This window comes from Castanea sativa, chromosome 6 (assembly GCF_040712315.1).
Source record: "Castanea sativa cultivar Marrone di Chiusa Pesio chromosome 6, ASM4071231v1".
Classification (NCBI taxonomy): Eukaryota; Viridiplantae; Streptophyta; class Magnoliopsida; order Fagales; family Fagaceae; genus Castanea; species Castanea sativa.
The window spans coordinates 33762599-33789528 of NC_134018.1; the positions used below are offsets into that span (position 1 = coordinate 33762599).

Sequence of the window (26930 nt, forward strand, 5' to 3'; positions counted from 1 at the left end):
AGCCGGGGCCGAATAAAAATATCTTCAATAAATATTTTTCTATTGATTATTTCGAGGGAACCAATATATAATTATATTATAAAAAAAATATTTTGTGACTTTTTAAGATATTTCATTTATTACACGTATCAGGCCTTAGATCTTGGTTTCAAGGCCTTTTTCCGCTAATGAAGCAGTGTTAGCCCTTATCCTTCATAAAAATGAGGTCTTGCCCAATGTAGCTGGGTTCGACGTAAACATTTTATGGAAAATGAGTAATTTTTCAAAAAGAATTTTCTAAAAAACCATCTCATTCTTCTTAAGTATAGTACCTTGAAATTGAGCCGGAAAACTTTTTTTAGCGCTGAGCATGAACAAAAAAATTAAAGGACTCAATTGAATAAAAATAAAGTTCGAGGCTTCAAATAAATTTCAATCAAACTTATATGGTGTAATTTTCATTTTAGCCAAAATATAAATAACCTTACAATTTTTTTTATAGAAATTATATAATTTCAAAAAATGTGCTTAAGTATATATGGATTTTAATTGAGATTAAAGGTGGAGTAGGTCTTGTGTGTGTTCACACACGCATGTATGCGTGTGCATGAGGCCGTGGGTGCACGCTGCGCATGTGTGTTTGTGTGTGCAAGAGCATGCACACGTGTGTGCCAAAAATTGCAAAAAAAGTAAAAAGTACAAAATTCTATTGGTGTGTGTTGAGTGGGTTTCCTACCCATTAAAGCACTAAACTAAACAACATATGAAAATTGAATACAAATCCTCTATAACATTTTGTGTTCTACTTTATGTTCCACTAATCACAACTTATCATGTATTTATTTAACCTTCCTTATAAAATAACCAAAGTTTTTAATGGAAAAAAATAAACACGTGACAAATAATTATTTGTAAAACATAAAGTGAAACACAAAATGTGATACAGAAGATTTGTATTCATAAAAATTCTAGCACCTTTTTCAGTTTAGATACCTCACCAATATATATATATATATATATATATATATATATATATATATATATATATATATATATATATAAAGGCTTTCTCAGTGTTTTTAGGGCTTATGATCATGCATTTGGTGATAAAATCTTGCATTTATTAGCTCAAAATATTGTTGCCAGCCAAGATTCAAGCAAAAGATAGTCACGAGGAAACCTGATTCCAAAGTAAAGGCTGTGTGTGTTAAAAATTGCAAAAAAAAAAAAAAAAAAGTACAAAATTTATTTGCGTGTGTTGAGTGAGTTTTCCTATAGACTCAAGCACTAAACTTGGCCCTTTTTTCAGTTTGGATATCTCTCTTATTTATAGAGAGAGGCTTTCTAAGCATTTAGGGTTTATGATCTTGTATTTCAGGGATGGACCCTTTTTTTTAAGTTTGGGGGGAGGGGGAGGGGGAGGGGAGGGGGGGGGCGGAGATAAGCGAAAAAAAAAATTCAAATACGCATCCATATAGTATTAATAAACTATCAACCAAGACAAATACCCAAAAATCATTGTTTCTTAATATATTAAGATACAATCATCTACTAACAAAAACAAAAGACATGAAACATTATTGTTTCTTTATACAATCATCTATGAAAAGGGAACTCGACACTCTTTCAAATTCATATCTTCTAGAATTGGAACATCCACATGTTCTAGAATTGGAACATCCACATGTTCTAGAATTGGAATAGCTACATTAGTTGAAGTTGAACATTTTCTTTTGAAAAAATTAAGCATTGTAGTTGATTTTTTCATGATCTACAAATAAAATAAGAATCATATAAGAATCACCATTATTTTCTTAAATTTTTGTGAAAATTTTCTATATTATATGATTTGTTTTCTTCTTTTTGTCTTTGGTCTGCCTTTATTTGTCTTTGTGTTGTCTCCATCTTTCTAACACTGACCCACTAACGCAATGAATCCCACTACCGACACTAAAAACTTTTCTTTAACTTTACCTCTTTTTTTTCTTTTTTTTCTGTCACTTGTCCATTGCCCAACTTAGTCAACAAAGAAAAAACTAATCTCTACAACTACAAACTTTACTCTCTCTCTCTCTCTCTCTCTCTCTCTCTCTCTCTCTCTCTCTCTCTCTCTCTAACACAAGAGAGAGTGAGTTACAAACACAGAGTGACAGAGTCACAAAGCCAAAAAGTCAAACAAAAAAAAAACAAAAAAACACCACAGGCAGATTCAATTCACAATCAGTCAATCACCAACATCAGTTCAGTTCATCACTCTCATCAGTAAAAACACAAACATGAAACACCACAAGTCCACAAGGCACAAGCACAGTTTCTGTGAATCTCAGATTCTCAGATCAGATCACAAACATATTATATTTATTAGGTTTTGAAGGAAAAGAGTAAATACCTGTGAGTGGCGGCGGCAAGTGGGTCTTGAGCAACCGGCGACGGCAGCAAGTGGGTCTCGGACTCTCACGTGGGTCTCGCCGGCGTGGGTACTGGGTAGCAAGATCAAGATGGGTCTCGCTCTCACAAGTGTCACGGCGTGGGCGTGGGTGGCGGCATCACGGGGATGGATCTCGCTCTCTCAGTGCTCTCACTCGCACTTTCCTTTCTTTCTTTTTTTTCTTTTTTTTCCTTCATTTTTTTGCTTTCTCCGTATGGTTTTGGACTACTGAGAGCTGAGTTTTTTTTTTTATAGATTTACATGGGTCATGGGCTCCTGGGCTGGCCGGATGATGGGCTAGGGGTTCATAATTTTTGGGAGGGGGGCCCGAGCTAAAACTAAGGGGGGGGGGGCCCAAGCTAAAATCTAAGGAGGGGCCCAAGCCCTTTTTTGGGGGGGGGGGGAATTTTAGGTACTAAAATATTTTTTTTTGGGCCCGGGGGGGGGGGGGGGCCGAGCCCCCTTTGGCCCCCACCTGGGTCCATCCCTGTTGTATTTGACATTAAAATCTTGCATTTATTAGTTCAAAATATTAACGCTAACCAATAGTCAAGGGAACATTTCGCATTTCTCCAAATTCCTCAGCTCCGTCATATCTCGGGGAAGGAGCAGTGCCTGCTCAACCAAGTCGACCACGTAGCCAGCCTTTCCTTGCTTAAAATCTCTAATGGAGGAATCAAAGGGAAAAGGAGCCCCATCAAGTACCCGCAAACGGGTCCAAGGAGGGACTTTATGTCATTGATCAGCAACAACGTTAGAGCCCGTGCCCTTAATGGCACTCTTTTTCTATTCGGCCCTAGTGGCCTTGGACTCCTTCGAAGGCTCTTCCCCCACTAGGGATTAGATCTCCCCCTATTCTGAGATCTCTTTGCCAGGCCTTTTCTCTCTCTCTCTCTTCTTCTCCCCGGACTTAATAGGAAAGGACCGAGATGGGATAAGGGTAGGAGGTCTCGGATCTACTGGGACTTCAAGTGCGGCACCCCCGACGTGGGATTCGAACAAGGCCAACAAATTGGGAGTCTTCTTTTGGATGACCATACCTTCTAGTATGTCTGTGATCCCTTGGTTAGTGCTAGCTTGTGTTGTGGCCCGAGGACTAGAGCTGGTTTAGAGTGCTCAGTTAGATCAGGTTGGTTGAAAACCTTGAAGTCCTCTTCAAGGTCAACAAAGGAGGGCTCTTGTGCTGTCTCTTCTTGTTCTTCCTCAAAGGATATAGGTTCCTCCTCGGCTTGGATGAGATCAGTGACCTATTAGGCAGTAAGCTCAACTGCTTAAGTCCCTTTAGGCGGAGGACCAGTGAGAAACCCTTCAATAGCTACGTCTATCCTTGCTAGCGAGGATCCTTGACCTTGATGACGTGCTTTAGGGATTGAAAGCGGGTTGAGATAGGAGTATATCCGAGGATTACGTGAGCTGCTCAGAGTTTACCGTCCTTGTGAAGGAAGATCTCGGATTTCAAGATCCTATTAAGGTCCTTGAAATTCACTAAGTTGTAGTTCCTAGCGGTGAAATGTTTATCTACAATAAGTTTAAGAAGGAAAAGTTCGGAGTTGGGCATATAAGCTTGTAAAAAAATTTTTTTTTTTTTTTTTTTAAGTCAAAATCAAGGGAAGGGGTTCTCTATGAGCTAAAGGGGAGCTGACTTTTCGGGCCTACAATCACCACACCTGGTTCCCCATCCTTCGTGGGACAGTGTAGCCCATCATGCCAATTTCCCGAAATGATCAAAAAATCCTAGTCCATGCCTTTGTTGGTCTCAAGAAGATAAGAGATTAGTCTAACTACGAGAACCTTAGTCATAAGTTAATACCTTGTTTCCGTGCTATTTTGACAACTATATACCCAATTGACATCGTGATGAGATAGTTTGACACCTATCTACAATACCTAATATTCGAAAGAGGTTTAGGGAGCACTAGGTGGGGCAAAGTTTATAAGGAATTAAGAAATCCCTTGTTACCTTACCCATAGGGATTTCCATCTCGCCTTCTATAAAGGCAATCATAGGGATGACCACAGCCCTAGTTGGTCTCTTGGTGTACCACTCTCCTAAATGACAGTATTCTATCTCGACCCTAGTGGAAATATTGTATCTAGCCTTGAAGGTTTCCCTATCTTAAGGGTGCTCACTAGGCTAGCAAACCTTCCCATCCTAAGAAATGAAAAAAGAAAAAGAAGAAAAATAACAGAAAAAGGGAACTTTGTCCTAAATATGAACTTGAGGTAACTTACGAGCGCAAAAAGCTGGGCTCCTCAGGCAAACTCTTTGAGGGACAGGTCATTTTTTCTAAAGTAAGAAGAATTATCTCCACACTTCTTTATATAAGGGTAAAAAGAGAGTGTAAAGGATGACTGGCCACATCATTTCTAGTATCATCTATGAAATGTCCAAATTCAGGATGGCAAAGGCTAGACACATAAATAAGAATGACAATAAAATAGCCCATGAACTTGCTCAACAGGCCAAAAGAGATGGGGAGTTGAGGAGTTGGACTGGTACAACACCAGATATTGTAGCTAATCTTCTTAATATAGATAGTTTCAGCTAAAGGAATTAGCTTGTTGTTTGGTTTGTTTGTGGTTTGTCTTCTTACTCTCCTTTGCTGTTGTTTGTCCTTTCTAAGCTTTGTATTGGTTGTACTGCCTTCCTTTGAATGAAATGAATATTCAGTTTCAAAAAAAAAAAAAAAAAGAGTAATAGTTTTCCCACCCATTAATTTAGGAAAATCTAAGTCATTGGATCTCTATCGCACTATAGAACATGGAGGACATGTAGCCACCTGCTGCATTAATTGCAGCGTTGAGAATACCAAAGTTTCATGAACGTGAATGGGACAGGTGAAAAGACACTCCAACATGGGAACGCATCCAAAACATGCCAACCTTCCTACCACTTACCAAAACCCCACTCCCCCGAATAGCAAAGAAAGTGGAGTTTTGGGGGGCTATTGTGGGAGGATGAGGCTTGAAGAAGGAATATTACCAAATAGATCCGACCCGAGGAGAAGGTGGGCCCGACTTCTCATCAGCTCCAACCAAGCACAATGACGATAACCCCAGATATTAAAAACCGAGGAAGCGACCTGCTCGAGGAGCGAACACTTCTCGAAAGACTATAGATAAGCCACTTAGGCCAGAAGACCGAAGACCGAGGAAAGAAGTAGAGATGTACAAGTAAAGAAAGAAAAGAAGTTTCTAGGTAAAGTACTCATCACCTCTACATTCAATGCACTACACCAACTCAGCTGGCCGCATTAATGGCAGAGTAACCCTTGCACAATACCCTCGCAACTTGTAACACATTCTACCACCTCCAGTAATGCCCTAATGGGATAAGCATTCAAATGAAGATTAGTGGATGTCCAAATGGATGGCTGAAATGCACTTCAAGTAGCTATACAAGGAAAAGAGACTCCTTCAAAAAGGGAAACGAAGAAATTAGAGGGAAAAATATAAAGTTTAACCAAGAACTTTATAACCGAGAAAGAGTTATCATACAAGTTAAGGCTCCTTGGACCATCCCGAGGAAAAACTTATCCCAACATCTTAATCTTTTTTATTATCTTTTCCCATGAAGTTTTTCCTTGTTTGCTCATTCTTCTTTAATCATTTGACATAATTATTTAAGCTTGAAATATTGATCTTGATAACTTACTTCTACAAGTTAATTGTATTGGGCCACGACACAAAACCAAACCTTCTCACTTGGGTCAGATTGCTGTATATACCGCACACAAGTTTATTCTCAAACGACATGTTGAGATGAATGTTGTATATTTGATCAATCTTTCTATGTCTATTTTCAACCTTTATTTTGTATTGAAATTATAACTGTTTTTCATTTTCATGTTATTGTACCTTTAATTATAAAAAAAAAAACAAAAAACAAAAAACAAAAAAAAGATTGTACCTTTAAGCAAAGTGAAATATAACTTTTGTTAAATTATTCCGTAGATCGCACAGATTAACTACTATTATACATCAATCACAGTGTACTACCTCAATAAATACAAGAAAAGAAATTACAATTTTTCTTTCTTACCTATTATTTTCTTTGACATCCTTTCTTTTATCCACTTATCTTATATCTTATTTTGGTTGAACTTAGGACTTTTTTTTTTTTTTAACATCTCCCACTGGCACCTTCACATGAAAGAATCCTAGTTATTATTATTTTCATCATTTTTACCAAATAAATAAGGTTTTTCAAAATATTTTGTATTTTGACTTTCTTGATTATGTTCTTTCACAATAAAAATTCTTCTTTAATTATTCAAGATAATTACGTCATCCAACAAAATAAAATAATTGTCTTAAGTAATTAGAGAAACTGGACATTATTTCTTGGAATTATCTAGTGCTTCATGTCTGCCATAATTTGAAAATCAAGCCAATAGGTATGGATTTTTCTATTAACTTTTAGTTAATCATTTAAGGACCAATTAAAATCAATTTAAGATAATCCTAAGCATGGATTAAAATCAAAATTAAAATGAAACTGCTATTTAGTCTCACAAGCTATTTCAACTGGTAAGTTTAGACTCCTAAGGTTTGAATTAAAATGAAATCTTTAGGATAGTTTCAATGGAACCCTAACAATTTCTTATGATATCAATAAGTGAAATGTAGCAATTGAAAGTTGGTTTAATCACCATTTTGATGACCTTTGCACCATATTCTAAAATGATCTATTGTGTTTCAAATGTATTAATTTAGTCACTAACATTTTAATATTGTTTCAAGATAGTCGTGGATGGAAAATCTGGCATCGCTAATGTTGGTACTAAAATATTAATCTTGATGTCACATGGAATGCCACCTGATACTAATTTTTCTTTTTTTTTAATAAAAAGGAAAAAGAAACAGCAAGGCCAATACAGTCAATTTGGGTTTTGTTGTTGAGAGAGACCTCCGATGCCTACTGTCTACAGTCGGAACCCAACTTCACTTCAATCCAAAACGATAATCCTAAGCTTCAGAATGGAAAATGTAAAACCTTAAATCAATTCTTAATTTTATAAATAAAAAATAAAAAATAAAAATTGAAAACCCACTTCTCAAAAGCAAACTCAAAATCCAGACCACAAGTACATTTTAATGATCATGCTTTTGCGTTCCCTTGCTTGTTTGAAACGATTTTTGTTTAAAAAACTCGTTTGAAACGATTTTTGTTTAAAATATTTTAACCACAAGCAGAAAAACTAAAGGTAATGATGTTTAAGAAGATTAAAAGAGTTCAAAAATGAAAGCAAATTCATCAAGATTATTGTTATTTTGGGGTTCGTATATACCTTTTCGAAACCTACCTGATGGTAAATGGTTTGTTTAAACTTGACATCATAAGTAAATTAAGCAACGTATTCCCCTGTTTAACAACGATGTACATGGAATATAACACAGATGACCCCGTTATATTATATATATATAATATAGCTAGAAAGAACCAGCGAAAGCATGGTTTCAGACACATCTAGATGTGAATATGTTGAAAAGTAAAAAAACAGCAAATGAAGGAGATGCATATAGTATGTAGTAATACAATGTTTAAGAAACAAATTGCTGCAAGTGATGTAGAAAGGAAAGCTTAAAAGAATCACTTACCTGCCAAAGAAATTTCTATTTACAACATCAATAGGCAAAGCATAAGCAGGATCAATGGCTTTTAATCCCAGATATTCAAGAAGTGGAAGTCCTGCAACAACAAAGATGAATGACTAAAGATTTGATAGATAAAGGTCTTGAAAAGACTATAACCTTGATTGTTGAAGCCAGAAACCTCTCATAAAAAAGCAACATTGTGTGTATGGAGGAGATGGATACAAAATACTTCTGTACTGAAAAGATTATAACCTTCCTAGGTCTGTTGGATTTGCAACCCACCTGTTAAAAAATGGCCATAAAAAGAAGAGAGAGAATACTCATCCAACAAAGGGGTGAAAAACCTTCGATCTCTCCCCATCACTGCCTATCCCCAACCCTCCCAATAGGTTAAATAATATAAAAATAATCATAATAACAGATATTATGAAATCATTCGTTGAATCAGTTTCTCGCCTTAATGATCAGCCATTGTTAAGCAGATTCCATTATTCCTTAACAAATGCAGGGGAACTTGAAAAGGTGATTTAAATTAAAGTACAACATTAGCATTGACAACAATTTAAATGATTATCACATGCCATATCCATAGATCAAAAAAGGAAAAAAGAAAAAATTAAAAAGGCAGTAATGCAGCATATAGTTACCAGCTACACCGAAGTATGTATGGTAGACATCTACAGCATCATCTGGTCTATCAGAAATTCCTCCATTTTCCATATCCTGAGATTTTTGACAAACCACATCTCAGAGAAATTAAAATCATTCAAAATAATAATGCAGAAATAAGATACAGGACCAACACCCTGGATTTCCCAACATGCCTAATTTGAATCCACATAGTAGCCTATTCAAACCTGGCAGTCCAAGATGAACTCAACAAGCTTTTCCTTATTGATCCAATGAACCCTGTCTATCATGATCAAGCTAGAAAGAACCCACCACGAGTAGCAGACCTGAAGTATGCAACAAAATCAATGAGAAAGATTAAAAAATGATCAATGTCTCGAAAACTAAGTCTCAATTGAAAGAATAAAAAGATACACTGGCATCAGGAAGTTTCTCAGGACAGCCATTAAGAGCTCCAGATTTAACTTGCCGCTCACATAACCACCACCCAAGAAGGTCCTTGTCAATATGATGCAATGACCCCATTATAGCAAGTGCACCCACTCAACAGAAAACTGCAGAACAATTAAGCAGAGAAGTTTTTTTAGATTTCAAGCCTAGATTTGACATGCAGACAAATCTCAAGTCATAATTGTTCACAGGAATTGTTTTTTGATAGGTAAATAAGAGATTTTATTAGAAAGAAGGAATGCACCTCCACTACACAAGATGCATGCTGGAGATACAGAATTATGACATATTACAAGAGTCTAGGAAATCAAACAAATTGGAGCTCAAGGTTTTTAAGAACCTAACATTTCAGATTTGGAGAATAAAAATTTTGGGTCTAACATACAGACGATACCAGTTATACCACTTATCAATCAGCTTCACCTTGAAGTGATTAATGTTCAACACTTTTTAACTCAACTTATTTAGTTCAAAGAGTTTAAGATTGCAGGTTTGGTGAAATGAAATCAAAGAGTTTCAAGCAGCTTGAGTGAAATATCCAGCTCTAATGGAAAGTGAGGCACTTGATAAGCTAAAGGTTAAAAATACATTATTTTCAAGTTTCAGCTGGAATTTATTGTGGAAGCTCTTCGGTGAACGTGATCACAAAGATGAGAAGTCACATATAACTGTTTTAATCACTAAATACTTTTCTTCTGATTACAACACAGACTACTCAATTATGATGTGTATATATACAGGATAAGGCTATAAAACAAACAAAGCTATTCAAACTTCACATAAGACCAGGTGGTGTGGATATTTAATCATCAAAAAAATAAAAGATCAAGTTATATTGAGCACTTGATAACTTAAAAATCAAATTCTCTAACATAGCTTTTTTCAACTTTTGATTCCTAGAAAGGCAAGTTATTCAAGCTCAACTACCACCAGCTCAAGAAGCTCACTCAAAATAGATCATGAGATGATAGAGTGGGCTTGATGCGAATTGAACCCATTGATGCATGCCACATCCTACTGGTGAGACCATGGTTATATGACAATGACATGATCCATCACAATAGAGCCAATAATAATTCATTCCGAAAGAGTAACAAAAACTATACCTTGCATCCTCTCAAGGAAGAAGTCACTAATTCCTCTAAATTCAGTAAGGTTTTCGTTTTATTAAGAATCAATTCAGTAAGGTTAATGGCTTCTTGTCACAGCAAAGTTTGAAGCTGAGACACATATGGGACTTATTTATGCCTCAGTTTCCAAAGTTCGAAAAAAAGTCCAGCTTTAGACTTTGATGATGATCTCTTTGAGATTCAGTAACTCTTAAAGTACCACAAGAAGCTAGTTGGTGATTAATTACTGCAATGTTTGCCAGCATTTAGAAGCACTCAGCATGCTACTGATTTAATACCAGGGACAGCTTCGCCAAATCTGCCTACCTATAGAATGTCCCTCTACAATGACCTGAAATGCAAAGACAGGTTGAGGAGTTAATTGTCAAAGGTTTTGCGGGCAAGAGCAAAAGCGCTTGTGCTGTCCCGCCTTGCTTACACCTAAAAAGGATGATTTATGGAAGATGTGTATGGATAGCAGGGCCATTAATAAGAATCACAATCAGCTAGAAAATATGCTCGACAAGTTAGTTGGAACAAAGGTGTTCTCCAAAATAGATTTGAAGAGTAGGTACCCATACCATCATATTAGAATGGGGACTACTGAATGAGCTTACAAGTGGCTATTAATGTCATGTCAACTCTCTAATGCCCCAAACACTTTCATGTGGGATATGACCTTTTCTTGGGATCATTTGTAGTTGTTTATTTTGATGATAAATTGATATATCATCAAACTGAAGAAGAGCAATTGAGTCATTTGCATCAAGTGTTGGCGGTTGTTCACAACAGAAACCCTATGTAAACTTGAAGAAGTGATCTTTCTTGTGCCACGAAGCTGTGTTCCTTGGCTTTGTTGCGTAGACAGATGGATTGCAACCGGATCCTGAGAAGGTGCGAGCTATCAAAGATTGGTCTGTGCCACAATCCATGGCCAATGTTTGTACTGATTAGCTTCATTTTACATGAGATTTCATATATGTGTGTGTGTGTGTAATAAATATAAAAAATTCAGCGCAATCATGAATTCTATCACTGAGTGCTTTAGAGGGAGTTGATTTCCAGTGGTCCAAATCAGCACAAAGGGCCTTTGAACATATCAAAACATTGATGACAGAAGCTCCTGTTACTGCACTACCATATTTTGGGAAACTTTTTATTGTGGAGTGGCATAGGACATATTGGGGAATTTGTCTACAGTGCTTCTGGTGGGTTTAGGGTTAGGAGAACTGGTGGGGTCTAAGGTTTAGAATTGTTGGAGAACAAGTTTTGTGGTTGTATTAGAAATTAATAGTGGCTTAATAAGTTATTTGATGGATATTTGGTAGAATAAAGTATGTGAGATTTTAGGGTTTTGATAGGTAAAAGAATGTACTTGATTTGGGGTTCTAGTAGTATTAGGACTCCTAGTTTGACTAGTAAACCAAGATCTAATATAACAGTACCTTGGGCACAAAGAAAATAAAACCTAAGACACTAAGGATCTCCTAGAAAATTATAAACTCTATTAAACTACCAAAATATCCTTAATTCACAGGAATTGTAGAAATTACATATTTGCCCAACTACAAAATTGACCATAACTATTACAATAAAATTCCACATAAAAAATATAAAATAAATTAACTGTTTTAGCCCTAAAAGACTCATGCCTAGACCCTTAAAACCACAACTTTTACTTCAATTGGACTTCACACGTGAATTTTATAAAATCAGAATCAGAAAAATTTGCAAAGTCATAGCAAATCATTCATCCATGGCTGCATCAGGAGTGTAATGCTACACACAGGAATGGGACTGTTCTTAGTCGAGGGAAGGCAAGTGGAGTCTTTCGCTGAAAACTTAATTGATGCTAAATGTCACTATTCACCATTGGCAACATTACTTGGCATACCAAGAATTTGTGGTATACTTGAATCATCGAACATTGAGATATTTGAATTCTTAGAAAAAGCTTAATTAACATCACGTAGGGTGGAGTTCTTTCCTTCAAGAGTTCAATTTCTCACTAAAATACAAGACTGGTGAGTGTAATAAAGTTGTAGATGCTTTGAGTAGGCAATCCTTGATGCTAAAAGTGATGACAACCCAAAGTTATTGATTTTGTAGAGTTAAAGAACCAATATGAAAATGATCCATATTTTGGCTAAATCATAGCCCAATTGTGAGAACCAAAAGGAGTATGTTGAGATGGCTACTTATTCAAGGGCAATCAGTTGTGCATTCTAGAAAGATCCTTGCTTAAGCAGATTGTTAGAGAACTTCATGGTAATGGGTGGGGGGAGGGGGGGGATTTTGGTAGAGACAGGACATTGACAATAGAATATGATCGTTATTTCTGGACAGGAATGTACAAAGATGTGGTTAGGTTTCTAAGACATTGTCAAGCATGCCAATTTGGTAAGGGGGTTTCACAAAATGCCAGCTTGTACACACCATTGCCTGAACCTAATGCTCCTTGCTCCTTGGGTTTATTTGAGTATGGAATTCATGTTGGGACTCCACATGACTCCATCCTTGTCATGCTTGATTGTTATTTCAAGATGGTGCACTTCATCCCTTGCTCCAAAACTTTTGATGCTACACATATTGCTAATTTATTTTTCAAAGAGGCGGTGAGACCATAGTTACAAAACTGAACCAAGCATTGAACTGTCAAAAGAGTGGTATGATGGCTCACTGGTTCAACCATTGGACTAATAACTGATTTATTTGAAGATATGTAAATACGTACGTACGTATGTGTGTGTGTGTGTGTGTGTAAAAAGAAATTGAGACAGTATTCAATTTAAGAATAAATATGCAAGCATACTAAAGATTGAAATTAATAGAATATTATTCTTCAGAAAAGTTATTCAAATATAGAATTTAATGTTTTTTTTAATATATAAAATGACTAACACTTGAATTGATATTTTGACTACTTACTTCAACTTTAAAAACAAAACTTACCACCGCACACCCTTGGCGTGATGGTCATTCCACAAGTACAAAGTTCTTATGGGGTAGGAGGGAAAGGGTCAGGATTTAAGTCTCTAGGAAGGAGCTTCACACATACACTTAAATTATGCTAGCGTAAAATTTCTATTTTGTATCCAAAAAAAAAAACAAAAACAAAAAACTTAAAAGCCCATGGATAAAAGTGCAAAATTGGAGGAAAGTATGATTAATGATCAAAATAACTTAACATTTAAAAACCAAACAATTCGAATAAAATTGTGTTGTTTGGTATTTTTCTAAAAAAACTCTAGCAGTGTAATCAGTTTTTTTACAAATCCAATATTTCTTTTGTATCGAACAGATATATTGTATGGTTCACCAGCTAACAATTCAGCTAGTGTGGCGAATAAAACAGAGAGGTTATAGAGGAATTTCTTATGGGGTGGCTTAGGGGTGGTTGCCGTTATTGAAGAGCATGCTTTAGAGAAAAAATATACGTGTGGGAAAGCTTGAAAGCATGCTCTTCAATAATGTCAACCTCCCCACTTTTGACAAGTACCTCCTCTACCAACTAGCTAAGCAATGTTCAATTATCTCCAAAGTAGGATCCCAAATTGCCATTGATTTAAAGCAACCCCCAATGGCATGCCAAGGTAAATCATTGGCAAAGACCCCACCTTACAATACAAAAGATCAGCCAATTCAGTCACATTCTCCACGTCACCCACTGGCACCATCTCACCTTTCCCCAAATTAACTCTTAACCCAGATACCGCCTCAAACAAGTCGACAACATCCAAATGTACAAAATCTGTTCAGTGTTAGCATCATAAAACAAAATGGTGTCATTTTCAAATAATAAATGTGAGATAGACTACCCACCATCTTCAGAATTCCCCACTTCAAAACCTTTAATTAGACCTTCCTCCTCCATGCTCCTCAACAATCTATTAAGAACCTCCACAACCAAGATGAAAAGCAAAGGGGATAATGGATCCTCTACCATAATCCCCTAGAAGTGCCAAAAAAAAACCACAACACCATTAACCAAAACAGAGAATTGTACCGTGGTAATACAGTACGAATCCAACCTCTCCATTTCTCACCAAACCCCATCCTCTCCAAGAGATAGAGAAGAAACTCCCAGTTAAGGTCATAGGCTTTTTCTATATCCAGCTTACATAATGCAAGGGATATGACTTTTTATCCCGCACACTCATTAGCAATAAACACCAAATCCAAAATCTTCCTTCCTCCCACAAATGTGTTCGGTGAAGCAGTGATATGTTTATCCATGACCCTCTCAATCTATTGGAAAACATCTCAGGCCAAAATTTTATATACATTTCCTATCAGTCTGATGGGCCTAAAGTCCCTTATATTGTTAGCATTTAGCTTATCAAGGATTAACGCAATAAATGATGCATTAAGTTTTTTTACAAACTTACTATACTTGTGGAACTCCTCAAAAACAACTAACACATCTGATTTAACCACCCTCCAACATTGTTGGAAAAAATCCATGGTAAACCCATCTAGGCCTGGAGCTTTATCTCCCTGAAAATCCTTCACTACCTGTATAGTATCTCATTTCTCAATTGGCTTCTTGAGCACACTGTACTTTAGCTTCCCCAATCGTAGCAAAATTAAGTCCACAACCTTTAGCCTCCATTGCTTTGTTTCTTCATACAAGAACTCATAAAACTGAACCACCTGACCCTTACCTCCTCATCCTCCTCAGAACCAACCCACCCACCTCCAACAGCCCCAAAATGGTTGTATCCTCTACCCCCATGACCAACCATAGCATAAAGTTGCAACCTTTTAACTCAAATTTGAATTCTATGGCTTAGATCTAGGATCTCTTGCTCGGATACCACTTGATGCTATAAGGACGTACTTCTAGTGTAGCAACAACAGCAACATTAAAGCAAAGGGAAGATAAAAGGATTGAAGTTGATACAATCAATATCAATTTCTAGGCCCAAAGAGCTCAAGAAATATTCAGATTTGAAATTTTATAATGTAGATAAGAAAAACTGACTACAATGACTTAAAAGACAATTAAATATAACAATTAAATACAATGAATTAAAAGACAATTAAGTAACCCTAGAATTCTAACCCTTCATGTTACATATAACAATTAAATCCCAACCATCCAACTTCATTTGAAGTCACATAAGCTTTTAAAATACTCAGGACATAGTTTAATTTTATTTATTAAAAAATAAATAAATACCCAAGACAGAATAGTAGGCTAAAAATAAAGTACAGAAATAAAAGACAATGGACAAATGGGCTTTTTTTCCATTTGGGCTTAACTTCTCCTAGATAACTTGGTTTGCATCACTCTCTAGGATAGTTTCTTTAAATTTATTGAAGTACTCAGCTTTAAATCACCATTATCAAAGTAGACATCATAGATCAATATAGAATTCTAGTCTACAGCTCAAAATCTTTTAAAACTTTCATCATTCAACTCAACTGCACACACCAACCGATCCTTCAATCTATCTTGTGCCAAGAAAGGAGTTTTCATATTCTATATCGCCATTCTCATCCTAAAGACCAACTTCCGAGTTCCAATATGACCCAAGGTTTGCAGTCACCTTTCTGAATCTTTGTACAGGCCCTTGCTAGTTCCCATCTCTATAGACTTGCACAGATTGTGACAAATCTTCAATCATATGCCTCATCACATCCATCTCTATTTTCTAGCCTTGAATTCCTCTACCTTCATGACCAACCGTAGCTCAAAGATGCAACCTTTGACTCCAATTTGAATTTTATGACTTAGAGGCCATTTTAACTGCTGCTACTTCTCTTTTCTCCTCAACTGTATCAAGGCTATCAAGGAGCATATGATTGTTTTCTTCAACATTAAACTAATCAGATTTCAAGGTCGGGAATCCTGACTCCAGAGGGATCACAGCCTTTACCCCATACGTCATTGAAAAAGGAGTCTCTCCTGTTGATCTACGGGGGGTGGTGCGATAGGTCCATAACACATGGTGTAGCTCATCCACGCATTTAGCATCATCCAACCTTTTCTTCAATCCAGCCACGATAACCTTGTTAGTGGTCTCAGCCTGACCATTTCCCTAGGGATAGGCGGGTGTACAATACTCATTCCTAATTCCCAGGTCCCCACAATATCTTCTGAAGGCTTTACTATCAAACTAAAAACCATTTTCTGAGATCAGTGTGTGGAATTCCGAACCGGGTGACAATATTCTTCCAGATGAATCTCTTAGCATCTACATCCCTGATGTTAGCAAGTGGCTCAGCTTCCACCCACTTACTAAAATAGTCTATGCCGACGAAGAGCCATCTTCGATTACCAAGTGCTCGGGGAAAGGACCCGACAATATCTAAGCCCCACCGAGCAAATGGCTAAAGGCTGGATAATGGATTTAGGACTCCCCCCGGTTGATGGATATTCAGTGCATACCTCTGACACTGGTCACATTTCTTCGCATAGTCCTGAAAGGCTTTTTGCATGCTCGGCCACCAATATCCGGGTAAGAGCCTTGTGAGCTAAAGACCTTCCACCAGTGTGACTCCCGCATATGCCTTCATGCAATTCTTCTAATAAGGGCTCAACAGCCTCAAGATGTACACACAGCAAATATGGCCCTGAATAAGAGCGCTTGTATAACTTCTGCTCTTCAGATAACCAATGGCGGGGAGCATTTCTACGCACTTTTTCTGCCTCAACCTTGTCCTTGGGCAACAAACCTTGTTTCAAAAAAGCCATTATAAGATCCATCTAGCTTGGTCCCACTTGAATACTGTGCACATTATTAGTCGCTAGGAAAACTAAGTACCTAACAGTAATGATTTCTCCATGATCAACTTCTCAGGAGTAATCAACACAATACCAATTCCTACTCCCTTTCGGTTAGATGCTCCATCAGTGTAAACCTCCCATAAGGGAATAATGATGGTTGAGGCAACCATTACCCCCAGAATATCCTCGTCCCTCCCGATGTTACCCTCGGTGAATTCTGCCACAAAGTCTGCGAGGATCTGCCCCTTGACGGCAGTCCCAGGCATGTACTTGACATCGTAGGCCCCGAATCTTATTCCCCATTTTGCCACTCTGCCAATGTAATCTAATTTCCTCAGAAGAGCTAGTAAAGGGAGCTGGGTGAGCACCACCATAGTGTGGGCCTGAAAATAATGAGGGAGCTTCCTCGTGGCGTGTACAATAGCCAGCACTGCCTTTTCCAAGGGTAGGTAATGTCTTTCAGCATCTTGCAGAGATTTGCTAACATAGTAGACAAGCCTTTGAATCCCATCCACGTTCCTGACCAGGACGAGGCTGACAGCATAGTCCGTGACTACTAAATAAGCGTACAACACTTCCTCCTTCTCGGGCGTAGAAAGTATGGGAGGATTGGATAAATATTGTTTAAGATCTTCAAAGGCCATTACGCACTCCTCGTCCAATGAAAATCTTTTCATTTGTGAAGAAGTTGGAAAAATGGACGACACCTGTCCGCGGATCGGCAGATGAACCTATTTAAAGCAGCTGTCATTCCAGTCAATCTCTGCACCTCTTTGGGATTCCGAGGAGGATGAAAGCCATTGATGGCCTTAATCTAATCAATATTGACCTCAATTCTCCGGTGCGTTACCATATAACCAAGAAACTTCCCCAAGCTAACCCCAAAGGAACACTTGGAGGCATTCAAGCGTAACTTGTGTTCTCTCACAACTAAGAATATCTCTTCCAAGTCTACCAAATGATCCTCTGCACGCTTGCTCTTAATCACCATATCATCAATGTAAGCCTCTATATTCCTTCCTATCTGTGACTCAAACATTCGAGTCACCATCTTTGATACGTGGATCTTGCATTTTTGAGGCCAAAAGGCATCACCCGGTAATGGTGATTTCCATTGGGAGCACGAAAAGCTGTCTTCTCCTGGTCGAGCAATGATAAGGGTATTTGACAATAACCCTGGAAAGCGTCCAAGAAGCTCATCCGGGGATACCCCACAGTAGCATCCACTAACTGATCAATTCTAGGAATGGGGAAGGGATCCTTTGAACATACTTTATTCAGATCAGTAAAGTCTACACAGACTCGTCACTTCCCATTCTTCCTTTTAACTACCACAGTGTTGGCCAACCACTAGAGATAGAAGATTTCCTTAATAACTCCAGCTTGCTTCAATTTGTTCACTTCTATCCTTATTGCCTTGACGTGGTCCCAAGACACACGCCGAAGAGGCTGTTTGCGCAGCACAACCTCGGGATTAACATTCAACTGATGACAAATAAACTCAGTGTCAATCCCTGGGACATCATACGTAGTCCAAGCAAAAACATCAATGTTGGCTTCCAGAAACTTCACCAACTTTACTTTCTCCAAGTCTGGCAAATGGGAGCCCACTTGAAAATACCTTTCCTCGTCCTCCTCTATTAACACCCCCTCCAGGTCCTCAAACGCTTCACCACATGTCCCGACCTCATGTCCCTTTACAGGGCCCTTTAGCTGCTATGGAATTTCCTTGCCTACCTCCACTCTAGGATGATCGGGAGGCCAGGTAATTGCAGATACCAAACATTGTCTTACCATTGCCTGACTGCCGAGTAACTCTCCCACTCTTCCATGAGTGGGATACTTGACCTTCAAGTGCAATGTCGACGAGACCGCACCCATCGCATGAAGCCACGACCTAACCAAGATGGTTGTGTAAGGAGAATAAGCTTTAACAACAATAAAATTGACTTGCACTTCCTCATCCTCGACTTGAACAGGCAATCTAATCATTCCCTGGGGAACCACCATTTTTCCATCAAAACCTACCACAGTAAGTCATACCTTTCCAGATCCTCGGATCTCAAATTTAACCCGTTGAACAAATCGGGGTACATGATATAGTTATCAAAACCATACCCAACCAACAGTTGAGCCTTAAACTGGTGAACTGTGCAAAATCCTGAGTCGACATATGAAAGAAATATGCCAAATTTACAACAACAAAAAAATGATAAACTATGAAAAGCCAGCAGTTTTTTTAGAAAAAATACTGAATTACATGATTAAACCATCCAGTTTTTTAATATTACATTATTTTCATCAAAATAATCATACTTTCCTTTAGTTTACACTTTTATGTATAGGTTTTTTATTTTTCTTTTAAACTTGAAATAAGTAGTGTGAGCATTAAACTGGTGAACTGTGCAAAATCCTGAGTCGACATATAAAAGAAATATGCCAAATTCACAACAACAAAAAAATGATAAACTATGAAAAGCCAACAGTTTTTTTAGAAAAAAAAATACTAAATTACATGATTAAACCATCCAGTTTCTTAATATTACATTATTTTCATCAAAATAATCATACTTTCCTTTAGTTTACACTTTTATGTATAGGTTTTTTATTTTTCTTTTAAACTTGAAATAAGTAGTCAAAGATCAATTCAAGAGTCCTTTTTTTAGTCATTTTTATATAAAGAATTATATTTGAATAATAAATTTAATGAAAAATAATATTCTATTAATTTAATCTTTAGAGTACATGCATATTTATTGAGTACCAGCTCATTTTTTTATATAGTTTACCTTTATATTATATGTGTTTTTTACCTTGTAAGGACCTAAAAATACTGGGTTTGAAGAATAGCCCACTTAGAACAGTGATTGGATCAACTCATTTAAGGCCCAAAACAAAGAATTTGTAGAGAGAGAACAACACAACAACGAATAGTCCTGTTCTGAGGATTGGACTCAGAAGAAAAAGATGAAATCCTTAGATTTAATGGTTCAACTGTTCAATTAAAGCCTTCCTGAGGAGGCATAGGTTACAACAAAGTAATACTATTCATCACACTGTTCTGACCATGTTCTTATTTTTTTCATCTCTCCTTTTCTTGATCTTTTTTCCCCCACCATTATGCAATCTCCCTTCTCCCTATATATACTCTTTCCTTCCTTGCATCTCAACCATTCATCTCCCACCTAACCAATTTTCTCCTTTGACACTTGTCCATTCCCACAGTTGGTAGAAGGTGGTGGAAAGAAACTGTCTAGCTGTCATCTGCACTGTTCAGGTCACTTCCACATCAATGCAACTAATAAAGTTGTTGCCCTCCATTTAATGCGGCCAGGAAGCTAGCTACAGGGCAATTAATGCAGAACCCATAGGCTTGCAACCCCAAGCCAGAGACTTCCCTCTTAGCCATGTATTCCTAGACTCCTCTCTGCACCTTTCCAAGCAGCCTTCTTCCTCGGTTCCGCGACCCTCAACCCTACCATCCTTCACTACAACCCCTAAGCCTTATTCTCGGTCCTCGGGCCCACATATATATATATATATAGCTAAAACTTAGAAAAAATCCAATTAGATTCTACAATTGAAGCCTAATTTTGCGCCATGTGTCCTAAATTATATATTTTTAGATAAATTTATTTCTTAAATTTGGAGTCAAATATGAGATCACATCATAAATATTCATCTGAGTTATTGAGTACAAAAAACAAAAAGTCTAAAATTAATGAACCTTAAAAAAAAGTGCTTCACTATATCAAAAATTAAGAATTAATAAAAAAATTTAAAAAAAAATATGAAAATTTTACATTTTCTATCTAATAATATTTTTACAAGATTTTTTAAAGAGTTAACAAAATATAAGAATGACTATGGGTCCATTTGAATACCGCTTATTTTGCTAAAAACTGAAAACAATATAAAAAAATAATTAAAAAATTACTGTTCATACTACGGTTACTGTTCATTAGCGTAAATGCACTGTTCATGGGACATGAACAGGCACTAGTTTAAAAAAATAAAAAAATAAAACGCAAACGCAAGGGGAGAGACACGCAAACCAAACGTTCACTACATATCAATAGTACTTAAATTATACATGTAGGAATTATACTATGCGTCTTAATGTATATCTTTTAAGTATTAACATACATATGGATGGAGTTACAAGCTAGTATATTATTAATACAACGACTGAACTAGTGAACCATCATACCACTCCCTTAATGGTTTATTGCTCACCAAGGTTCTGATAAGTATGCTTAAAAGTTGGGTTTGATAAGGTGAAAATTTAAAATTCTCACCAAAATTATGTGTTTAGTTGACTAATATTGTATCAGTTTTAAATTCATGGGATATCTCAATTCCATGAATTTATCAGATTCTAAATCTCATCTAAAAGCTAAGAATTTAAATCTCCCGTGTCTTGCACTTTATTAGAATAAGTATGTAACCCGTTCTTACACACAAAAATGATGAATAATAGTGTTATTGATGTTAGCTTGGGTTATGAAGCATATAGGATATTAGTTCAACCAAGACATTTGGAGTTACCAAAATAATTTTTTCTCGCAATTTTCATGATATTGGTTACGCCAAGTTTCTCATTACACTGCTATTATGTATATAATTTTGAAAATCATTATTGGATACTACGTTTACAATATCAATTCATAATCATATAATCATTGTTCGTGAAATTTCACTAAATACAACACATAATAAAAGAATAAATTGGTCCAATAGTATCTCTTATATTGAATGAGGATAGGTGCATGAGATTATTCAGCTTAATTACAATTTATTATGTTCAAGATCCTGGCATACAAAATATTTGAATAGAAACAGTATAAAAAATATGCCCATTAGTTCAGAGAAAAAATAACAGCAAAAAACTAGCTAATTTAGTTTGTATAGAAAACTAACAAAAGCAAAATTCGATTTTGAATCTAATTAAACTTTCAGTAAGCATCTATTATATATATATATATATATATATATATATATGATTAAGTTTTTTTATGGTTTATTTATATTGACCTCCACATTTTCTACATTGAATTAACTCACTTGGCATAAAAATTTAAAAACTTTCATTAGATAAGATATGTAGCACAAAATTAAACTCAAATTGAATTCAAATTTGTACACTGAATTAACTAACTTAGCACAAAATTTTAAAAATTTAGATTAGATGGGACACATGGCGCAAAATTAGACTTAAATTGAATTCCAATTTGAAATCTAATTAGATTTTCTCTCAACTTTGTCTATTAATATATATAACTTAGTTATATTTCCTTGCCAAGTCTCACCTACCATAATGGTCACATGGTTTTTTTTCCTTCCCATTGATTTTACATTAAACTCTCCGGATTTCTTTTCTTATTTTTATAAGACAACTATGAGAGAAAAAAAAAACAAACAAACAAACCTCTCAGGATTTCTCAAACAGTCAAACTAGTTTGTTAGGGACTACCAAACATTGGGATCTTATTTCTCAAAAATTCAAACAGTCAAGATCCTGGCATACAAAATATTTGAATAGAAACAATATAAAAAATATGTTTATTAGTTCAGAGAAAAAATAACAAAAAACTAGATAATTTAGTTTGTATGAAAAGCTAACAAAAGTAAAATTATATTTTGAATCTAATTAAACTTTTTGTAAGCATCGGTTATATATATATATATAAACTAGTTTAGTAATGGACCATCTTTAGTCACTTGGCATAAAAATTCACCTCCTCATTTTCTACATTGAATTAACTCATTTGGCATAAAAATTTAAAAACTTACATTAGATAAGATATGTGGCACAAAATTAAACTCAAATTGAATTCCAATTTTTATACTGAATTAACTAACTTGGAACAAAATTTTAAAAACTTAGATTAGATGGGACACATGATACAAAATTAGACTCAAATTGAATTCCAATTTAAAATCTAATTAGATTTTCTCTCAACTTTGCCTCTATATATATATATATATATATATATATATATATATATATATATATATATATATATATATGTATATATATATATATAGCCTAGTTATATTTCCTTGCCAAGTCTCACCTACCATAATGGTCACATGGGTTTTTTTTACTTCCCATTGATTTTACTTTAAACTCTCAGGATTTCTTTTCTTATTTTTATAAGACAGCTATGAGAGAGAAAAAAAAAACAAACAAACAAACCTCTCAGGATTTCTCAAACTAGTTTGGTAGGGACTACCAAACATTGGGATCTTATTTCTCAAAAATTCAAACAGTCAGAGGTTTAAACCCACTGCAATTTTAAATTATCAAAAATTTGCTAACCAAATAGGCCCTTAAGGCAAGTTTGAGATTGCTATTAGCAGTAAAGCTTTTGTCTTAGAGCTTTGGTCAATGTAGCTTTCATGAGAAGAGATGTCACTGAAAAGTAGTTCAGCTATTTGGGAGGTACCCCCTTCACATTTTGTTTGTCCACTTTTAAAAAAACCAACTTTTTAAGGGACACCATTTAATGCTTTGTGTTTTAAACACAAAATTACCCTTTCCAAAAAGTACCTTTCTTTATGTAAACTCAACTAAAACGCATGGAAAAAAGGCATAGACTCTTCAAATAAATGGTAAACTAGCCACTTCAGTGGGGACTTTGGAAGCCAAAAGTCCCCACTAAAGTGGCTTTCTTCCTTTGGGTTGCTTCCTTGAAGAATATCCTAACAACAGAGAACCTGAGAAAGCGTGACATTATCTAGGTGAATTGGTATTTTATGTGCAAGAGGGATGAGGACACAATGAATCAATTTCTGTTGCATTGCCCTATTGCTAGAGAATTGTGGGGAATGGTCTTCACCCTTTTTGGGATTTTGTGGGTGATGCCTAGGATGCTTAATGACTTACTAGCTTGTTGGCTATGTCAAGTTGGGCGACATCAGAGTAGTGAAATTTGGAAGGCCAATCCCCATTGCTTGATGTGGAGTATTTGGAGAAAGAAATGCAAGGTACTTTGAAGGGTACAAGAAGACAAGTTTACATTTGAAAGGGACTTTTTTTTTTCTTTTTTCTTTTTTCTTTTTCTCAAATAAGCTTCAGGGAGGTTCTCTTTCTCAAAGTTATTTGAGCTTATTGATCATTGTAATTTTAGAGTTCCTTTGTGATGTTCAGCTTGTATACTACATGTGTACTTATCAAAAAATTGGTAAACTATGAAAGTTATTAAGATTGTGTGCATTGACTACTGACTTTCAAAGCGACATATTTAGGGCAGTCCCAAAATGAAATAATTGACAAACAAAACATAGAAGAGAGTACATTTCTTTTTTGATAGATATGATGATACTTGAAAGCTATGACACCCGCTCCATAATGATTGCTTTTTAACATCAAGTCAAGATACAAATGTGTTTCTTGTTTGTGTAAACAAGATTCAAACTAAGGCCCTTATTCGATGACAAGACATTTTATTAGTTAAGCTAAATGAAACGCACAAAAAGAGCATATTTAAAAATACACCTATCCCCAGCAGTTCCATTGGGATTGATCACCTCTACAGTCTATTAAGCCTTTTACTTAATGCATCACAGCCTTGAGAGTGATGGTGTATTGAAGTAATACAGTAATACCACCAAGATCTAACAAGAAGGCCATAAGTAAGGTGTTTGAATTAGGCAGATTGTCATACATACATGCAAGCCAAGATAAATTAGCTTTTGGATAGACCAAAACCCCTATACTTGATCAGCGGTGCCTTAACATGATGCTTGTCCAGTAAAGTAATACAACTAATTACGAATCAAATGGTCTATCTACTGAAAAAATAATAATAATAAAATAAAATTTGCTGTGATTGCTGAATCTGAAGATTTTTGCTGAAAGTAGGGTAAATAAAAGCTAGATGACCCATGAATAGTAGCAAAAAATACTGTGAGCTCATAAATAGTAGCAAAAATAACTGAATTACAGGAGCCAAACACACACTGCATCGTATCAGAAAACAATGTCAAATGTAAATGCAATGAATCGATAATGAAATTTCAAACAGTGGGTAATAATTAATAAAGGAGGGGCATTATTAGTAAAATGAGAATTCTAAAAGCCAATAAATTCAATCTAACAGAAACCAAAAATTAGGCGACGAGAATGACAAGTAGAAAGATTACCGGTTTTCAGTTCAAAAGCCGACTTTCAATTTTGATTCTGAGTCACAGGCAGCGACGCCCTCGATTCTCACTCTTCTTCGCCTCTGGTGTCTCCGTCTCTGTGTCAGTTAGAAAATGTGGCTTATAAAGGTTTCTATTTGTCAATTCTTATCATGTGAAACTTTCATGGGCATTTCTGTTTTTCATTAGGCTGAAAACTGAAAAGCGAAACAACTTCGCGCAGCAATCACACCAGTGATTGTAAAATACAAAAAGTTACTAATTTTACGCATTTTTTGTTCAAAAAGTAAACTACCCACGTCAGTGGCTCTATAACACTGTTCATAGGTACTCGATTACGTAGCTTTGTACCCTATTTGTTTTTTATTTATTTTTTTCTCACATCCTCTCCCTGTACTCTCTTCACTTCACTGTGAAGAAGAAGAGAAGATTCAACCTTCATTGTGAAGAAGAAGAAGAAGAAGAAAAAAAAAATTGAGCCAACATCAACCTCCCCCAACCCACCACCACCGCCATAAGAAAACCCAATGCAAAACCCACCAGAGATGCCGTGATATGACCTCGCCTTTGTCGCTGGAGCGGCTACCGATGTCGCCGGAGATGACGATCTGACCTTGCCGTGTGTGAGTCTTTTTTTAAGGAACACCAAGCTGTTTCTCTTTTTTGTTTTTTCTTTTTTTTTTCTTTTTTAAACATTATACTATATCTTAATTGGTTTTGACACTTTATATCTCTAATTAAAATATTCGGGATTTAAATTTTAAATTAACTAATTAAAAAAATCCTAAAAACAAAAACAGAAAACCCAAACCTGACGCTATTGTATGGGCTAAATCTTGGCCATCAGTTTCAATGGTTTTAATCTTGGCCGTATATTTTAGTTTAATGGAATACCAATTACTGGTAGTCCAAGTTACCGCATAAAAGAAAAAACAAAAAAAAAGAACCAGAACTTCTTTCTCTCTCGCACTCCTAAGTAGTGAACCCATGCATGACTAGCTTAAAGGGGATTGTTTTGGTTACTGCTCCTTTTGAGAAAATTGTTCATTTTCCTTTTCTTTTTTCTTTTTAATCCTTCCGCATCCCGATTTTTTTTTTTTTTTTTTTTTTTGATGGGGAAAACGAAAAGCTTTCATTTATTTGAAATTGAGCTACAAAGAGAGAAACAAAGCAACAACAGGAAGGCCAAAAACAAACAGCTACACGCTGCCCTGCTCTAAAATTACATGCTCCACAAAGCTTGGACACACACCTTTACAAACTTGAGAAACACTAGAAATTCTAGCAGCTCTTGCAAGCTCATGGGCTGCTCTGTTGCCACTCCTTTTCAAATGCTGAAAAGAGCACCAGGAAAAAGAGGATGAAATGTCTTTGATGTTTTGCACTATGTGTCCCAGCTCACCACCCAGATCACCCACAGTAATGGCTTTAATTCGAAACCCTAATTTCAAATTACTAATGTTGTGCTTTCAAAAAAAAAAATTACTAATGTTGTCTGCATATCAAGCCTTGAAATTTTGGAGTGCTTCGTTGCAATTTCTATCCTAGATTTTGTTTGTTGGTTGTTAGGTTCTAAATATTTAGGAATAAATGTTTAGGTTCTAATTTTATATAAGTTGGCAAACCGAGAGATAAAACATGTTTAGTTTAAGATTCTTTAAGTCTTAGAACAGTATTAGACATTACTCAAGATAGTTCAAGTCAAGATTTAAGAACAGTCAAGTTGTAGAAAGAAGAATTCAGAATCTGCAAAGCTCAACCGATTAAAAGGCAAGCTCAACCGATCGAGAATCGTATTTTGCAAAATTTTAATCAGACCAAAGCTTATGAAAACAAAAACCCTAAATACGTTTCA

At 36.0% G+C, this 26930-nt stretch overlaps 3 protein-coding genes across 6 annotated transcripts in view; all 3 read right to left on the reverse strand.

Moving 5' to 3' along the window:
• Positions 1 to 2491, reverse strand: part of LOC142641583 (putative terpene synthase 12) — a 17054-nt gene extending 14563 nt beyond the window's left edge. Inside the window, exon 1 of one of the 2 annotated variants that reach the window (XM_075816028.1) lies at positions 2369 to 2491. The gene's annotated coding sequence lies outside the window, so the exon portion shown is untranslated. The remainder of the gene's footprint in view (positions 1 to 2368) is intronic. The other variant, XM_075816030.1, reaches the window with a different exon arrangement.
• On the reverse strand, positions 1485 to 25777 carry LOC142641584 (geranylgeranyl transferase type-2 subunit beta 1-like). 3 transcript variants are annotated; one of them, XM_075816031.1, is made up of 7 exons: positions 25616 to 25777; positions 25076 to 25173; positions 9050 to 9189; positions 8863 to 8961; positions 8653 to 8728; positions 8009 to 8099; positions 1485 to 5731 (listed from the first exon to the last, which is right to left on the reverse strand). In XM_075816031.1, exons 3-7 carry the CDS (start codon positions 9158 to 9160, stop codon positions 5662 to 5664), a joined length of 447 nt encoding a protein of 148 aa, XP_075672146.1. In that variant the 5' UTR covers positions 9161 to 9189; positions 25076 to 25173; positions 25616 to 25777; the 3' UTR covers positions 1485 to 5661. The 3 variants fall into 3 exon arrangements, with proteins under 3 accessions (XP_075672146.1, XP_075672147.1, XP_075672148.1); XM_075816032.1 differs by lacking the exon at positions 1485 to 5731 and adding an exon at positions 7112 to 7380; XM_075816033.1 differs by lacking the exon at positions 1485 to 5731 and adding an exon at positions 7447 to 7772.
• Positions 13725 to 14939, reverse strand: LOC142639829 (uncharacterized). Its single transcript, XM_075813966.1, has 3 exons — positions 14859 to 14939; positions 14017 to 14146; positions 13725 to 13945 (listed from the first exon to the last, which is right to left on the reverse strand). Exons 1-3 carry the CDS (start codon positions 14937 to 14939, stop codon positions 13725 to 13727), a joined length of 432 nt encoding a protein of 143 aa, XP_075670081.1.
• Positions 25778 to 26930: the final 1153 nt, after the last annotated feature.

Excerpts from the sequence above, each read along its gene's own strand:
- LOC142641584 (XM_075816031.1), bottom strand. The coding sequence starts at position 9,160 with ATGGGGTCATTGCATCATATTGACAAGGACCTTCTTGGGTGGTGGTTA. Across the intron at positions 8,729-8,862 it reads AGTTCATCTTGGACTGCCAG|GATATGGAAAATGGAGGAAT; the intron begins GTTTGAATAGGC and ends CAAAAATCTCAG. Across the intron at positions 5,732-8,008 it reads AATAGAAATTTCTTTGGCAG|GGCATTACTGGAGGTGGTAG; the intron begins GTAAGTGATTCT and ends TTATCCCATTAG.
- LOC142639829 (XM_075813966.1), bottom strand. The coding sequence starts at position 14,939 with ATGGTTGGTCATGGGGGTAGAGGATACAACCATTTTGGGGCTGTTGGA. Across the intron at positions 14,147-14,858 it reads GTTCTGAGGAGGATGAGGAG|GGGATTATGGTAGAGGATCC; the intron begins GTAAGGGTCAGG and ends TGGCACTTCTAG. Across the intron at positions 13,946-14,016 it reads AGTGGGGAATTCTGAAGATG|ATTTTGTACATTTGGATGTT; the intron begins GTGGGTAGTCTA and ends AACACTGAACAG.